Below are 17629 nucleotides of genomic sequence, written 5' to 3'. Positions count from 1 at the left end.
CACTGAATTTTTGGCATTAGGCATAATGCCAGAGGCATGAAATTTACATTTGAGTGTGAAACAATTGCCTTGGCAGAGGAGTGCCAGTATATCTTCTGTATGAAAATTTTGTGTTGAGAGATAATGGAGGGAAAATCCAGACTGCAGTGCCAAGTAATCAGAGAAGAACTTCTTTCTATCTCTGACAAAAGGCACTTTTATTTAGGCAAAACTGAGAAATTGTCTAAATCATGTCACAGTTCATGCAGCCTCCAGAGTAGTGAAGAATAAGGAGACATTCAGTACAAGCTTGGGCTCTGACGTGCACTATCCTCTTTGAAATCACGTACATAACTGTATTTAGACACATCTACTGAATCACCAAAGGGTAACATTGGAAAAGTGAGAAACCAGTCAAAAGATTTATTTTTTTGCCTAACAGCCTTCCAGACTTTGACCCAGAGCCAAACTTTCATGCTCCAGTTTTCCATAATGCATTTCACATAAAGACATGCAGCGACAGCCCATTGCCATTTAATACCACTGTTTTCAGATTATTCTCCTCTAATGCTGCTTTTCTTTCTGAAAGATTGTGTATTGTTCCATTTTTGGGGGTTTTGGGGTTTTGGTTTTTTTTTTTGCCATTTGCAATAGTTTTCTTTTGCCAAGCCAGAACAGACTGGGTGACTCGTTAGGTCATTTTGTGGGTGTTTGTTCTGGGGGACACTAAGTAATTGTTAATGCAAACAGCACTGAATAAACAAACAAGATGCATTCACTCAGTTAATACTGCCTTCTGGATCACTGAATATGGAAAAATTGTTGTTTATAGAGTGAATCATTAATTTGGCTTGTGTATTAAATAGGCTTGCCACTAAAATAATAAATTATGACTGGCAGATAAATACCATACTGGTTTTAACCAACCTAAAATGAATGAAACATTAAAAAACATGTTAGCTACTAATTGCCAACTTCAATTCTTTTGAAGCATGAGCTTTGCTAAGAGCTGGACATTTTGTTAAAAAGCTTTGTCAGGTAATTATTTTCCTCCCTGCCATAGAACTACACAGGTTTGCTGATTCCAAAGTTCATCTCAGTCCTTGTACTTTTTGGGTAGATTGAGGTACATAGAGCTTAGGGTCCTCCAGCTTTGTGAGCATCCTTCTTCTTACACTGATTACTAAAACTGTAATTCTGTGCAATGGATATACAGATCCCCCTTCCTGTATTGAACTTTGTGAGGAGGTATGAGGCTTGAATCTAAAGACTGATGCCAACTTGCTGAGAAATTTTTCAGCAAATGAATCCAATATGTAAATTACTAAAAATCATTATGTTAACTGAACATAAGTAACTCAGTGGTCAAACAAAATATAATTCAAATGTGCTGGAAAGCAATAACTGAATGAGGGTTTATTAATCTGCAGTTACTCAACTGCTCCTTTGATTTACTGTGGTGTCTGCATGCCTCTGACCATTCTTCCAGTACCAAACACCTTGTGGCAAGCTAGATGGAATGAATATGCATTCATGGAATTTGGTTTTGAAGTAACATTTCTCTTTTTCCAGAAATATTTTTATTTCCTGTAGAGCACAAAGTACTAGCTATGCTACATGTAAGAATAATTTCTAAATCTACTTTCCTATTTATAATAGAGAATGTTTGGGGTTTAGTTTTAATTATTGCCTAAAAAAAAAAGGGCTTTGCAGAGTTACAAATGTATGTATGTTTAATTTCCTAACACACAATAAATGACAGGTATGATTTTTTTCAGGCATTTTTGCAATGTAGAGCCCAAAATATTTTGGCAAGAATGGAGGCAGAAGGATTTCAAGAGGCAAACATTAGTAGTAAACTATTATAAGTAGTTGCTGATCAGTGATTTGTGCCTTTGAAATATGGTTGTAGTCTCTTTCCCCATTAGCAGTTCAGACATTTCTCAGAAAGTAAGAATTTCTTGTGATTTTTCTCCATCAAGTAAGACATATACAAGATGTATGCAATGATATCATATGCTAAATAAAACTGCACTTGATAATGTAATATTTTTCCATACACTTGTTTGTGCATACAGTATTGTATTCTTACTTTGCACCAGTAATGCTGAGAATTAAGTGTTTCCTACTATCAGTACTATTTCATTTGGCTTGTGGTATTTCCTACACTTCACAAAGTGTGTCTTCTTGATTTGTGCACACAAGAAATTTTCTTTTTGTTTGGTATCTTATTTCATTCTTGTATCCTGGAGTATTCAGTCATGGAATTACTTTGTGAAATTACATCTATTATACCACTGGAATATGACTTGATTTATTGTAAGAAGATCAGAGCATAGCTCAAGTGCTCAGTGCATTATCCTAAATGAAGCTTTGTCTCTGAGGGCTGCCATAGCCTTCATCTTTGCCATTATGCTTTAGCCATTGATTTCCCTTTAGAACACAAACGCCATAAAAATACTGCTTGGTAAATGTTTCTTCAGTATTGAATAACTGCTTTTTCTGCCAAGGGGGTGTCAAAGTCTCTTCTCAACCTGTCTGTCACACACTGTTCCTTTTACATGCATCAGCAGGGGTGAACTAAATAGGTCTGATAACTCATTTTTGGAGGAGATGCAGATTGCAAGTCAAGTTGAAAGGACAGCAAGTAACTTTTCAAAGCTTGCTTGTTTACGTATCTCTGATTGCAGTGGTACCCAGCCCCTTTAGAGAAAGGCACACTGCTTTCTGCAAACCAGGCTCTGTCCTGGAGCTGTTTCCTCTGCACCTCCTGAATTCAAAGCCACAGGCAGCTCCTTTCTCACATTCTGAAGCACAGTTTGTCCCAGAGCAGCCTAATGGTGGGGAGGGGCAAAAAAAAAAAAAAAATAGGCTGAAGGAAGCTCCTATGAGAGCTGGAAAGTTGCTCAGGTGAAAGTGGCTGTGATTTGGAGATGGGGTTGCAGAGATTAGCAAGAAGCTTATCACGGATATCTGTAAGCAGTGGGTTTCACAATTTATCATTTTGCAAATGTTTTATTTTTGCAATTACTTAGGTTTATATTTTCTTCCTTTTTTCATGTATTACAGGAGGATACAATTAGCAATCATTGGGGCTTTTACCACCATAAAATATAACATTTCTGTATGATGCATGATATGTATTCCTGTAATTTAATTATCTAGAGTGTTTATTTGGGGTATAAATGCTGGAAACAATGACATTTCTGAGATGATTTATGGGGTACTGCACTTTGTAATCAAACCTTCTGTGTGCTGTTTGTAAAATATCAAGTGTTATAAAATTGCTGATAGTCAGAAAAAGAACATTGATAATGGGCTTACATTCTCTGTGCAGCTGCAGATGAAAATCTGTAGGAAATAGAGGGGAGCAGAAGCAGTGGCAGCTGTATTGCAAAGATTAGTAACTGAGATGTTGCCTGCCTGAGAAACACATAAACTCTCTGCAAGGAGTTTTATTTTGTGTTGAGAATTATGTAGTTTCAGCTTTACATTTTAGACAATATTTTATTAGTAACAATTCTTTTTTTCCCTGTGATAATACAAGTATTTCTGAAGTAAGTAAATAAATGTATTATATCTAAAAACAAAGAATAAAAACAGAGTCATACTGAGTTGTAGAAATGAACAGGTTTAGATAAGGTTTAGATCAAAGAAGTGCTAAAACAGAAAGAAAGTGGAACTGTCATTGACTGTGGAACCAAAGTTACCCAAATCCAAACTTTGCAGAGCTTTTATTAAGGCAGAACATAACACAAAAGAATAAACTTTGACTGCGGTAGGAATTAGTGACCTGCCGTAACCAGGGCCGAAGAAGGGAGAGCACTGTTCATTACTACAGTTTATTTTTCAAAGATGCATGCTCTTATAGTTCCAGGAGGCTAAGAAGTCCTCAGAATATTTGGCCAAGGTGAGTAAAGTCTCTTTTCGACTTCAGTTTACTCAGCTGATAAAAGAGTTCATAAAGATTACAAGGAAACATACTTTGCAACACAATGACTGACCCACCAGAGAGAAAAGCTTTGAAACAGTAATAGTGACCTTGATTTTATGAGCATTTTTGATAGCAGAATTACAGATCAAGTTCATTGTTGGATCTTGGTGCTCATGTAAAGCTGATAAGGAAGGAATGTTGATGGGTCCTTTTTAAAATTTCTGAATTGTAACCTAGCCAACCTAGGCTATCTATGCTAGAAGTTAGTCTAGAGCACAGGCTGTGAACCAGGCAGAGCTCAATTAATAGAGAACATTAACCTTATATCTGTGCTGTTCAATAAAACTGCATTCAGGGCAGCAAAATAAATCAAGACACTTAATGAAAGTATTTTATTATTATTAAGTTTAATTGTAAGTATTATGACTTAAATTTTTGTACTATGTGAGGAATTAAAAATTTTATTTTAAACTTAAGCTAGTGATGCAAATTTTGTGTTGATCAAGTACTATACCTATACAAATAAAGGCAAAGACATAATTAACGCAAAATAACAATGAATGAAACTTTTGTTTTGCCCAGGACTGTTTTGTGTTTCCTGAAAATGTTACTGACTGGTGCATGAGTGGTTCTATTGCAGACCCAGCAGCAGGACACTTAGCAGCCTCTGCTAACATCCTGTCCCAGTGGCTTTACCACATAAATAAATGAATGCATAAGTGTCCACAGCAATGAACACACTTTAAGTAAAGGCCAGGCAAAGTAATAATCGCAGGATTTAGTGTGACATTTTGCCAGCACTCACTCGTACTCCTGACTTTTCTAACATTTGTTTTTCAACTCATAAATATTTCTGCAAAGTAGGCACACTGTTAAATGACAGCAGCTTCTGTGGAGAGATTAGGTACATTAATAAAATGTGAGACAAAAGATACTGGTGAGTGATGGATTTTAATTTGGGAAGAAAAGATAAAAAGGTTTTTTTAAAAGAGAGGAGAATGTTCTGGAGAGCAACACTTAATTGTCTCTGGTTTTGTTACTTTTGAGTATACTCTTACTTATGAAACAAAAATTGGAAAACACAAAAAAGAAATTTACACTTACAATAAGAAAAATATGTTTGAATGTCCTGTGAAAGGGAGGAAGTGGTGGAACACAAGCTTCCTTTGATTATATTCAATGAAACCAGGTTGTGTACTTTATAAGAACAGGAGCAACTTCTAACATCTTTCTAATCCTATTGCAACTTTGATCATTTTTCCTTTTAACCAATGGCTATAACTGGACCTAGCAAAGAGAGGAGCAGTTGCTTCTCTCAGATAACTTTTATGTTTTGCTATATCTTTTTCATTCTAATGAAATCTTTCTCTCCATTTTAGACAAATATCACTTGCTGTGTCATAGCACATGGATTTCAGGACCGCCTGTGAAGAGGTAGGATCAGATTTTTTTTTTCAAACAGTAGTAGAATGAAAATCACTGAATTCTTAATCTTTTTTATATGCAAGGTACCTTTTTTCCCCCTTTTTTATTTCCCCCTGAAGTTTTAGGAATTATATAGTCGATGTCATTCAGCTGATCAGTTCATGGTGGCAGATGGACTTTGTAGTAAAAGATGAAAGAATTTGCTCAAGTGTATTTATCACTAGATCTCACCTCTGTTCCCATTTACCTCTTTAGGCACAATGTAGGTGCAGGCAGATACATTTTGTGTGAGCTTTGCTCTTCTTGAATTGTTTATATCTGAAAGCCTGTGCATGGAGAAAAACAGTGGAGTCAGGAATCTGGTGCTGCTCAGCAGAATCAAGAGGGAAATGTAGAAGTATGGGAGGGAGGTGGGCGGGGAGAAGGGAAGCTGTGAAGATGACCGAAATGAAAAGCAATTCCATTCAGATTTAGTGAGGTAAGAGAGTAATTTTTGCCTAGAATTAGTTTCATAATGTCAATGCAAAGTACTTCAGTCTCCCTCCACTAGAGATGAGGGAAGTGCTTTCTGTGTTTATACTAATTTGCCTTAAAGAAAGCAAATAAAATGTATTTGTAGACATTAGCAAGGGCATCTTATTTACTCAGTGATTGTCTATGAACAATTGTTTTAATGTGATTTTAACAACTTCAGCAATTGAGACACAGTGAGAACAATTTACAGCAAATTATGTAATGATTTTAAAGCCTTATTATAATTAAAAAATAATGACAATTACCTGTAAACTGAAAACCACAAACAGCATTTAGGAAGGTAGGACTGGAAACAAGAAAACTGGCTACATCTTTAGGACCATGATCCCTTGAAAAAATACAGATGAAGGGATTGGAACAGCACTAAAATCAAGAACTAACTGCAGCTAAAACCAATTGTGACTTGAGAATTAGTTGGAATAAATTAGGGGAGAAGAGAAAATAAGCAGAATAAACACTTAATCATGACAGCATCTGAAAGGAGTAGTAGGGTCAGAAAGTAATATTAAAATGAACCTTGCCTTTGGGAAAGAATACTGTGATGTTTTTCCAGGATGGTATATATCAAGCTTTAATACCTCAGAAGATGCATGGTGTAAATTCTATAGCAGTATATCCCAGATTATTGGCATGGAAGAAAGCATTCTTATTAATCTTGAGGTTTAGCTTTTCAGATAGAATATTTTCAGTTGGAAGGAGCTTGCAATGATCATGTAGTCCCACCTCCTAACTGCTTCATGGCTGACCAAGAGTTAAAGCATGTTATTAGGGCATTTTGGTACTATTATTATTATTATTATTATTATTATTATTATTATTATTATTATTATTATTATTATTATTATTATTATTATTATTATTATTATTATTATTATTATCATCATTATCATCATTATCATCATTTATTTATTTATTTTTAATGCACTTATGCAGGTAAAGAGGAAGATAAGTATTATTTTCATAGTTTTTTATGTTATTCTTTAAACTCTGTAGACTCTTTAGGGGCAGTTAACTTCACTCTGTGTCCAGCAGATATAATAACAAGAGCAGCCACAGAAAGATGACTTGGCATATGTGTCCTGTCTTAGCCTTTACAGCACAAGTACTGTACAGACAGATCTGTTTCATTCCATATCTAGTTTCTAATGGGGGCATTCATTTCAAATTTAGCTCTTTAAAAATCAGCTGATTTGTGGAGCTTCCATGGTAGACAAGGGAAGGAGAGGATGATTCAACCCATCCTAAAAAAACTCCACAATCTGGAAATGGCAAAGAAAATCCTTTAACTGGCATTTAAATAAAATTAAATGAGGTGGATTCAACCCCAGTTTGTATGTTTTATGTAAAATGGGGTTTGTACCACAGAATCAGTGGTGTCACTTCCAAGACTATGGTCCATCTCTTTCCTTCCAAAAAGAAGTTAATAAAATACAGATTTTCAACCTACTTTCATCAAATGCCTGTGTCTAAATAAATAATCATCAGCCTTATGCTTGCACATGGTGTCATTTTTAACTAAAACCTTAACACTATGATTGTAATGCATCATCTGCTTTGATTTTTCTTTGAGGGAAAATACAATGAACTAGATCTGAAAGCCCAAGAGAGGGGAGGCTGCTGCAGCTCCATGTGCCCAAAAGAGTCATGAGGGTGAAGATGTATCCCCAGTAGGCATATGGAGGCAGAGCACACATGCATGTATCCATATATATTTTTATGTACATGATGGGCTACACAGATCCAATAGCAGCACACAGAGCACTCACAAACAGCACCAATGTCCTCATGCTATTCCCCTCTCTGGCTGAGCAGGATTGAGGTCCACTTATTAGGGTATATGTACATGTAGATGTATATACCTCACTCGCTCATGTTGTGAGTGCCTCCAGCAGTGGGGTTTAGACAGTTTGCCCAGTGTGCCCAGCACCTATCCCTGAATCCCAGTCTCCAGTCTCCCAGTCTGAGTTGGGCTCGGGTCATGGCCTGACAAACACACTGACTAGAAAACTGCATGTGACCAGTCACATTTTTTCCACCTTAAGTCTTTATTTTCAGGTACTCATTCCCTACCACAAAGCACTGAATCCCTTCCCCTGTCTTTGGTCCTCCCCTAAACATCCCATAATGGGTCCTGTGCAATCCAAAACTGCATTCCATTGTGTGCCCATGCTCCCAGGCACTGACCTCCACTTACTCCAAGAGGTGCTATGGCATTTTCTTACCATTATGGGTTTCACACAGACACTGGAGCTGAAGCTGTTCTAGGACAGCCCTGGCAGGGGACCCAGACTGGGTGTCCCTTTCTGAGTCCCTAATTTGGGTTCCCACCTGTTGTCGTGGTCCTGTAGTCCTTTGAGCTTTGACTGATGGAACTGGACAGGGATGGACTTTAAATATCGTCCAAGTATTAATTAATTACTTAATAAAATATTTCACTTGAGGTCAATATAAGGTGTAATCAGGTCAGGTATTTCAAGACACAATATATATCTTTCACCTATTGCTTTTAAGAAAATTTTCTTCATACCTTAAAGTTTGCCAGATTTGTCACCAAAATTTCATCTGTTACTTGAGCTTCTTATCCAAGTGGTGGTAGTGGCTTAAAAAATGACCATTGTGCCAGTACATCCTTAATTAGCTCGTGGTTCTATTCCATCTTATCACATCTTTGGCACTAGTTTAGTCACTTCAAGCCACAAACATTTTGCTGATGTCTTATTTATTTCAACTATTGATATGAAAGGTAAAGTAGCTGTAGACTTTGCACCAGGTATTTTTGTTTAATTGGTTCTCTAGTCAATGCATTTAAAACTTTCAGGCTTCATCCCTTATTGTATTAAATTCTCAGTCATGATACATATGTGGGAAAAATATCTCTATGCCAGAATAGTTGCTAAGAAGTTTTTAATAATGGCAATAACATCTTTTGTGAAGCATCTTGACTAATTGATCTTCCTCCTCCCCTTTTTGTTTCCTTTCACCTGCATATCCTGGTGCTGTAGCCACTACACTGCAGAAGAACTGAGCTTGCTCTCCCAAACTGGTGAATGCAGCTCAGATTCTTGTTGGCACTTCCATCCTTAGTAATGACAGTAAATGGTTTGAGCTGAGTTTCAATTAGCATAAAGCAAAAATTTTCCACATAGATGTACTGAGGCTAAAGCATGTTTTTCATGGTGTCTATGGCATACTAATTTTTTATTTTTCCTTAAATGACTTTTCATTCTAATTAGCTGCTGCTCTAGTGCACTGGAGGTCTCTGAGGGAACCTTAGTTCTTTCATAGTACTGGTGCTTTCATGCATCCCTAATTTCTTCTAGTGTCTACTAGTGAGATTTGGTTTGAGATTTGGGCACTGAAATGGTCTTGTCTCCTTACAGGTATCTGCATGTGCACTTTGTGCCTAAGTTCCTACAGCAGATCTGATTGGAGCAGTCAGGGTTATTATAATGTGAGATTAAACACAGATATGTAGACAGGTAGAGTTTGTTTTCAATCTCAAAATGACTTCTAGGATCTTAATGATTATTTTCTCCCCCAAGCACCTTATCTTCAAACTGTCTTGCCTTTCAAGGTACCTTAAAGTAGTTTTATTCTGCAAAAAATAACTTCCATGCTAGACAATGGAGACCTTACACACATACACGTATTTTTTTAAGGGAAACTATGTGTTATCTAAAGAGGTGACTTTTTAACTTTTTTTTGTCTGTGTGTGTGTTTGGCTTCTTTGTTTTCTGCTTGTGGGATTTTTTTTTCACTGTTTCATACTTTGTTATTCAGTATTCCATACTTTTTTTTCCCTCAGTGATCAGCAAATATATCCATTTTGTCTGCTCTGCTATTTAACAATTTCTAAACCATAAGACTATCCTGCTTCTCTCTTACCCTTTATCCCGAGCTTTTTGAACTTTACAAGAGCATAAATCACAGAGTCACTGGGTTCTTAAAATGCTCTCCTGTACTCACTTGACCTTATTCTATATTCTGAAAACTATCTCTTGGAAGATAACCTCAGTCTCTGACATAATACTGTCCTCTGCAGTGAAAGTATCCTTCTGTTGAAGTTGAAGACTTGGGATGATTATAATGCATTAGAACATTTTCCCCTGTTATTTTTTTCTTTTTAAGTTAGTATTTTCCTTGTACTTTATGAACAAGCTGCATTAGTAGTTTTTTAACTTTTTGAAATCTCATTCTTTACTTCTAATAGCTTGGCTTTTCCCCCCCTCTAATATAACATCAGACTTATTCAAGTTAATAAATACTGCATTCATTTTCCTGCTAACACTATATTCTTTTTTTTTTCACAGTAGTGTCCATTTTTTCTTTGAAGGATTAATTTGAATTGGTAAACTGTTTGTCCTCTGCTTTATGAATTCTATAAATATTCTTGAAGACTTCACAAGCTTTATAATTTGATGTGTTCTGTTATTCAAAGGTGTAGTGACCTCTATTTCAACATCTAGCTGGGGGGGGAGTGGGGGGGAACAAACTTTCCTGCAACAAAACGTTTTAAATTTTAAGCCATATTTAACTTTCTTGTGAATTTATTCCCTAAATATTGTTATATACTTTTATGGTCTATTTCTGATCAGCTTTGTACCATTTTTTGATTTACACATTTCAGACTAAGCTGCTGTTTTCCTTTCTTTATAAATCCTGTTAAATTAAAAGTGGGATTTCTAATACCATGGGTTTCTGTGATTTTTCTTAAATGGAGCTTCATCTCATGATTTAATCTCAAAATCACATGATGGAAAATGACTCGTAATTTACAATATCCGTTAGAATGTCCTGTAATAGGTGCAGTCAATTTGAAGAAAAATACATGTTCTCACAATAGTCTTCAATTTTATATTTCCTTACCTCTTGGGTTCAACTCCATAGTCACACTAAACTCATTGGCAATTCAGACATGACAGTGGCATCCTTACAGTGTCAGAAAAATAAAAAATTCACTCCAAAAAAGTATTTTAGCTTAGCAAGAAGCTCATATATATATGTATTTTTTTCCAAACGTTTAATTTATGTATGAAGCAAGGATTTTCTCTATAAGAATTCATTCACTCAATAAAATCACTTAGAAAGAGTACCACAATAAATGCTTACCTGGAAAATACCTGACAAATCAAATTAAAATAAGTTCAAGTCCAAATTCAGAATTTTTCTGCAGTACTTTCAGACTGGAGTGTAATTCATATGCAGGAATGGACTTGCTGTCCCTGGGATTGGAAAATGTTGGTATCTGATTGAAGAGGCTCTGAATGACAAGCTGAACACATCCTTGTGTGTCTGGGCTGCATTCCAATTTTTGACAATATAAGTGCTTTTCACTTAAGCTAGCAATACCTCCACAGAATGTGTAACTGGACTGTTTAAAAAACATCCCATATATGGTTCTGACACATATTCCTTCCTCTTGAATCCATTGCTATTAGCTCCTTAAATCCGATGCCATTACCTCCTTAAACCTCTGATTCAATTTCCTTTTTTATTATTATACTTACGATTATGAAGCAGTGACAGGCATATCTCCAAATATTCAGAGGTCAGCCTCAGTTCGAATAAGCACCCAAAAGGGTAGATATTAATCTGAAGGAGCTAGGTACACATTTAAGACAGTTTTGTAAGCCATTCTCCTTACTGCTATCATGTTCTTGATAGCAGAAATAAATTTCAGGGCTTAATACCAAATTGCAGAGGCTTACTTTATTTTAGGACATAATAGTCAAAGTAAAAACTAAAAATCCAGGTCACCTTGTATAGAAAATGTGCCAAGATTTTATGTTTTTTCCTCTTTCTTTCTTCAACTTGTTTGTGGACTAAACTATTCTGGGATATTTGTTGAAGTCTTCCTACTGACATAAAACTATGATAATCAAAGCTAAATAAATTGTTTTATTACTGTAGGGCCAAAGACATAGATGAAGGAGAAGATATAGACATGTCTTGAAAACTAATTATGAGTATTTTAAATTGCCTGAAAGATTGAGAAACTGTCTTTGAGAAAAAAACAAGGGAAATGTTTTAGAATTATTTTTCCTTGTCATAAATGACAAGTAAAAAAAAAAAAAAAAGACATGAAATGAAAAAAAAACCAACAAAAAAAACCACCCAGAAAATCTCCTAGCAGACTTTTATAGGCTAGATAAATTTATAAAAATATTTATTTTGGAAATTCTGCAGGAAATTCCCTTCTAAATCAACAGGTAACTTTAATGATGTTTCTCCTGCAGTATTTATTTTGATATGTGTTTTGTAGGTACTCTGCTTCTAGTATAAATGTAGAAACCGTAGCTTTCATGTGTATTTCCTCTGAAATGAATCCTTAAATATTTGTGAAGGCCATTTAACAAATGTGGAATGTGTGTTTTGGTACGTAAGAACTTCTAAATTCCTTTTAGGAAAGGAATCTTTAGGCCAGGTCTTTTACACAGTCCCTATGGACATTGTTCTGTAAGTCAGGCTATAATTTTTAAGTAAGCCTGTCTTTTTTGACTGCCTTGTTGCTAATAATGATCAGAGTTTGACCATATTCTCTGGAAAGCAGTCTGCCTTAAGGGCTCTGCCCACTTACACTGTTCTCTGATAGTGACCTGAAGCAGAAAGTTCACCACAGACTGGTGTGTCAAAGCAAAGAGAGATCAGTTTTCAGCCCCTCTTGTAATTATATTAGTTCAGGAACTGTAAGCAGTTTCCAGGGCATCAGCTCTTGCCACATTAATATTCTCATCTAAGTCAGCTTAAAACCATATTGAATGAGGTGACAGAGGCAGCCTTGTGTGGGTGCAGCATTCACTGCACCTGTTACTTAGGTACCACTACCTTCCTCCATCAATGCTTTTGCTTGAAGCCACAGGCTCCTCTCTCATATGGAAACTTTCTTTTTCACCTCTTTACAATGCTTCTATATGCATTCCTTAACACACCTTCTCAGCTTCATAAAAATGTGCAACTTGAAACACTGTTTTCTTCCCATCTTTGCAGCACAGGAGCCCAGCTCCATAAATATGATAATGTTCTTGGTGATTTGGGCTCAGTCAAGGTTTATTGCCTTAACAAACTGTTATCAGCTGAGCTTTGCTTCTCTCTGCATGTTTGCTGTGAGGTGATGCAGGGTATCACACATTTGAGCACAAGAGGATGCTTTGCATGGCCCAGCAGCTCAGCCAATGTGCTGTTTGTGTCTTATTGCTGTAAGACAGGAGCAGGGCTCACCCCTCTGCCAGTGACATGGGGAAGGCTTAAAGGGAAAAGTTTTAACACAGCCTCACATGGAATGTCTTAGAAATTGGTATCAGGAACAAAAGCATGTATCAGCCATAGCTCTGCACTCCCACACCTCTCACGCACATGCACACACACATGCACACCATCTAAGCTCCTCAAATATGAGAGAGGGCAGGGCTGTAGGTTATACAGCTGATCAGAAATTTTTTTTCTGGGCCACATGAATAAAACAGCAGTTTACATGAAAGTATATATACAGGTTGTCTTTCCTAATTTCCAGCTCTGGAACAGGAGCTCTTATCTTTATTTTACTCAGTTTGTGAAATACTTTGAAGGAGGTGGATGAGAGGAGCAAGAAAGTGGTTTCAACAGACAAAAATGAAACAATTAAATTCCAGTCTTTGTTCTCAAGGTCTTCTTTTGAAATTACCTAATGAAACTCAACTACATTCTTCTACTTAACATGGTTGTTAATGCAGCTGTCAGGTAGGAGAGAGAAGGAGGTAGTATAATTGAAGATTTAATTTTGAACAGTATTGTAAACTAGCTTTCATAAAACCCAACAACAGTAAAGTGGTTCATTACATTTTAGAATGTCTGACGTAAATAAGGTCCCTGAGTGTGTGTGATCAATCTTTCCAAGGGCCAAAATATTTTGCTGTACCCAAGCTTGATTTCCTTGTTCAGGCTGAATAAGCATAGCTCATATGCATTTAGAAACTGACTTGAATTTTAATTTTATTCTAATGTCTAATTGTTCCTGCTGTGGTTGCCTCTAATTCCTACAAGTAGCCCCTCAGCTTTTGCAGAAAGACTCCAGAGATTTTATAAGGTTACTGACTAAATCAGAAATGTGCAATCATGTAAGATTGCAGAGTTACTATACCCAGTGTATGAGAGGCAGAATTTATTCTACTGCCAGTTATCCAGGGAGGAGGAAAGGTATGTTGCAAACTTTTTTGCAGAAGAAAGTAATTTTCTAAGTGTTAGCCCCTTTGTTTGACCATAATTATTTACAATCCACATTGTTCAACTTCCCCTTTCACTTCACCACTCCAAGGAGAGAGGAGGCATCTTAGTGTGTAAAGAAGTTCAAAGGACATAACCATTCTTCATTTTGATATTGTAGCATTTTATGTATGATATGGGAGAATTTTTCAGTGTTACTGAAAACCTAACTCCTTCTGTGATCCTTTTATTTTATCTGTGCATGTTTCTCTCTTACCTTGTTCACAAAAAAAATAAAAACAAAACAAAACAACAAAAAAACCACCTTAATTTTAGAAAAATGGTGTAGGATGACTGTTGACCAGAGATTCAACTGACCTCAGTGAGTTCAATGCATGGAGCTCTTCATTTTTTCCTTCTTGTTACCTAGATCAAAAAGAATACAAGCAATGTCAGCGCCACTTTCAAATTCCTGGCAGAGTTATACACATTTGCTCCTGGCATCCAAGAAAAAACAATTTCCAAAGTTTGAGTGTTGAGTATGGAGCAGAAGTGACAGAACAGTTTGTCAGTGGAGAACATTGTATAAAGCTATTTAAAGATTGTCCTCGACCTTTCCACCTCTTTTAAAGCCTTGTGAGAGAGATTTAAACTTCTCTTTTGCTGGTGGCCTACTGTCAGTTCCATATTTGTGTTTGTTCTCTCCATGCTAGGGATGTAAGAGCACATTATGGGGAGATCTTCCAAATCCTCTTTTAAACTCTTGCCTGAGAAAGAGCCCTCAGATTCAGCCAGGTCAACCTTGGCACTTAAAGTTCAGAGAAATACTTTTCTTTTCTTTATCTCCTCTTAAGCCAACTTTTTACAGTTGGTGGATTGAAATCTGACCTCTCTGAAGACAGTGAAAGTTGTATTATTGGCACTGATGAGTCAGAGCTTTTCAATACTTTTTATATGTGAATTTTCTTCTGAGACACGTGTATATATCTATATCTCTATTTCTCTATATATCTCTATCTATCTATGCAAATACTTATGCTGGTAAACGACTTGTAAGGCTCAGATTAATTAATTCAGATTAATTAATTTCAGATTGTTTGTAATCAGATTTCTCATACAAAAAAATTGCTCTACCAGTGGGAATTTTGTCCATTGACAAAGTGTTACACAGAGTGCTATTGTCAACATAACCTTCAGGAAAAATAAATAATGATGGTACTTTGATGTGCCAACTTTTTCGGTGCTCACCCTCTTATGTATAATGTTCCAAAAGATAGTACAAGTAGGTACTACTGCAAAGGCACTGTTAATTACTGAAAAATAATTTTTATATATTGAAGAATCCTACAGAATTCCTGATCTTTAGCCATAAATGTAAAATACAAAAATGGAGCAAGAACTAAGTTACCACAGGGAGTTTAGTATTTTTTTTTTTATTTTCTCTTATTCTTAGCTCAGCATCCTCATTTGAAAAGGAACATTAAAAAGTTGAATAAATGTTGTATTCACAGACAAGGAATAAATAGCCCACAGCTGGGTTAATGCAGCTGTTGGTACTCATATCTGGGTAGTTTGGAGATGTCATTGTGTGTGTTTCTGTGTAAAAATGGTGTAGTATGTGGAGGATCAGCTTTTATTTTGTGTCTTATGGGGTGTCATAATTTAATGAAAAGACAGAACATAAGAGCACAGTTGATTTGAAGCAATTTGGAAAGAGTTTCACAAAATGATATCGGGTGAAACAGCACCTTATTATTGCAAAATCTGTTATTACAAAAACAGCCTTTACTGTTTACTAGGGTAACATTTGTTCTCTTGTAGTCTAAACACAGTGATCATTGAAAATAGTTTTGTTTATGATGACTGTACTTAGCTATCAAGTATTCTTATTCAATCACCACTTCTAACAATTCTAAGAGCTAACTGAATTTTTTTTTTCTTTATTCCCTCCTTAAAGACAAAGACAGGGGTTTGTTTGCTGCAGGATGGTAATCAGGAGCCTTTCAAAGTGCGACTGCACTTAGCCAAAGATATTTTGATGATCCAGGAGCAGGATGTGATCTGTGTGTCTGGTGAGCCTTTCTATTCTGGTGTAAGTAGTTTTTATTTCTTCTTTAAGATGTTTTTCACAAAGAAAAAGTGCTGTGTGTATGTGTGGGGGGGTGCATACACACATCTGTATGCATTTGCTCCCATGGATTGCTATTTAATTTTATACTGTTAACACTAAGTGTATTTAAATGTTTCTTTTAACATTAACAATAAATATTAGCAATACTCATCTAAAAAGCAGCAATAAGATAGTAAGTTTTATGCATGACTGCAGTACTGTTTCTCTTCACTCACCCTTGGGTATTGGAGCCACTGAATGTGGGAGGAATGACACGAGCAGTGGTTTTTGCAGGGCGTGCAGATACCTCAGCGTACGTAAGTGTCTGAGTGTTGTCTGTGGAATTGATGAGACACTTATGGCAGGGCTTTGCTGGTAGAGAAGTTACCATTTATCCTCTGCTGCTTGGGGTCCTTCCTGTGGTAGCCCAGCACTAGGCTTCAGCAGTGCTGTGAGGGTCCCCAACTTCAACAGCATATCATGTTAGCAGAGATGGAACACTGGGATATGGGGGTTTGTGTGTCACTGCTTTTACATGATGTGTCAGATTCCTTATTTAAGCATCATGTTGAATTTTGTGCATGAGAAACGACAATTATTTAGAAGATCTGTAAAATTTTATATAGAAAAATATTGTGGTGTTTAGAGCTATTGTAATGCAAAGTTTTTATTTAATATTAGGAGATAGGTACAAAAATAATAGAAAACATTTAGTATCCATTTCTAGAGACATTTTTATAGATGCTGTAATTATATTTTGTAGAGATATTTTTAAGATTTATGTGAAACTATCATAAACCTTCTGGTTTCCCTTTGAGAAAAGTTAGATAATCATAGAATTTTGTGTTAAATCTTGTGAGGCATAGTAGTGTGATATCTGTTTATAAAAATGTTTTGTTAATGCTCTTATGTGTTTTATTATTTAATTGCTGCTGTTGCCACATACTTGCATCTCTAAACACAAGTACAATAAAAAAGATGCAAAGCACAAATGAAAAATTAATTGCTAAAATGTTAACAGTGCAAAGAGTGTGAAAGATTAATGAAAAAATCTATCAAATTATCCTTCTCATGATTATGAATATCTCAAGGTGAATTCTTCAGAGCTTTTCTCTGAAACAAGAGGAACACATTGCTTACAGTCTCCAAAGAGTCTGGGTTTATTTGCATGACAAATCTGACCTTAGATTCTGACTGTTTTGTGCTGAAAAAATGCAGTTTGCTAATACAGGTCTGTATACTTTATATGGAATATAGATGCTCCTTTTACCAATCAGATTCCTCTGTTCCTCAATAGACAGGACATCCAGCAGTCAGGATAGAAAGAAGTTATGAATTAAAGCTCAAGCTGTAGTTGTTCAATTAGCAACATACACTGTGGCACCATTATTCCACCAACACTATTCTGACATTATTTATTAAAAGATTTTATCACTCAGAAATATGACTTTCATTATTCTGCTGCAGTA

At 35.9% G+C, this 17629-nt stretch overlaps 1 protein-coding gene across 5 annotated transcripts in view; it reads left to right on the top strand.

Moving 5' to 3' along the window:
- The window catches only part of SNTG1 (syntrophin gamma 1), a 315782-nt gene that overhangs the window by 153188 nt on the left and 144965 nt on the right, over nucleotides 1-17629 (top strand). For all 5 annotated transcript variants that reach the window (XR_015286694.1, XM_086888380.1, XM_086888383.1 and 2 more), the window contains exons 2-3: nucleotides 5293-5347; nucleotides 16008-16142. Coding sequence is in view for 4 of the 5 variants with exons in the window: in XM_086888380.1 (XP_086744506.1) it covers nucleotides 5321-5347; nucleotides 16008-16142 (162 nt within the window). In the remaining variant the exon portion in view is untranslated. The remainder of the gene's footprint in view (nucleotides 1-5292; nucleotides 5348-16007; nucleotides 16143-17629) is intronic.

Source organism: Cyanistes caeruleus, chromosome 1, assembly GCF_971803275.1.
Source record: "Cyanistes caeruleus chromosome 1, bCyaCae1.hap1.1, whole genome shotgun sequence".
Classification (NCBI taxonomy): domain Eukaryota; kingdom Metazoa; phylum Chordata; class Aves; order Passeriformes; family Paridae; genus Cyanistes; species Cyanistes caeruleus.
Note: the sequence above shows the minus strand (reverse complement) of the source record. Positions and strands in the feature narration are given on the sequence as shown.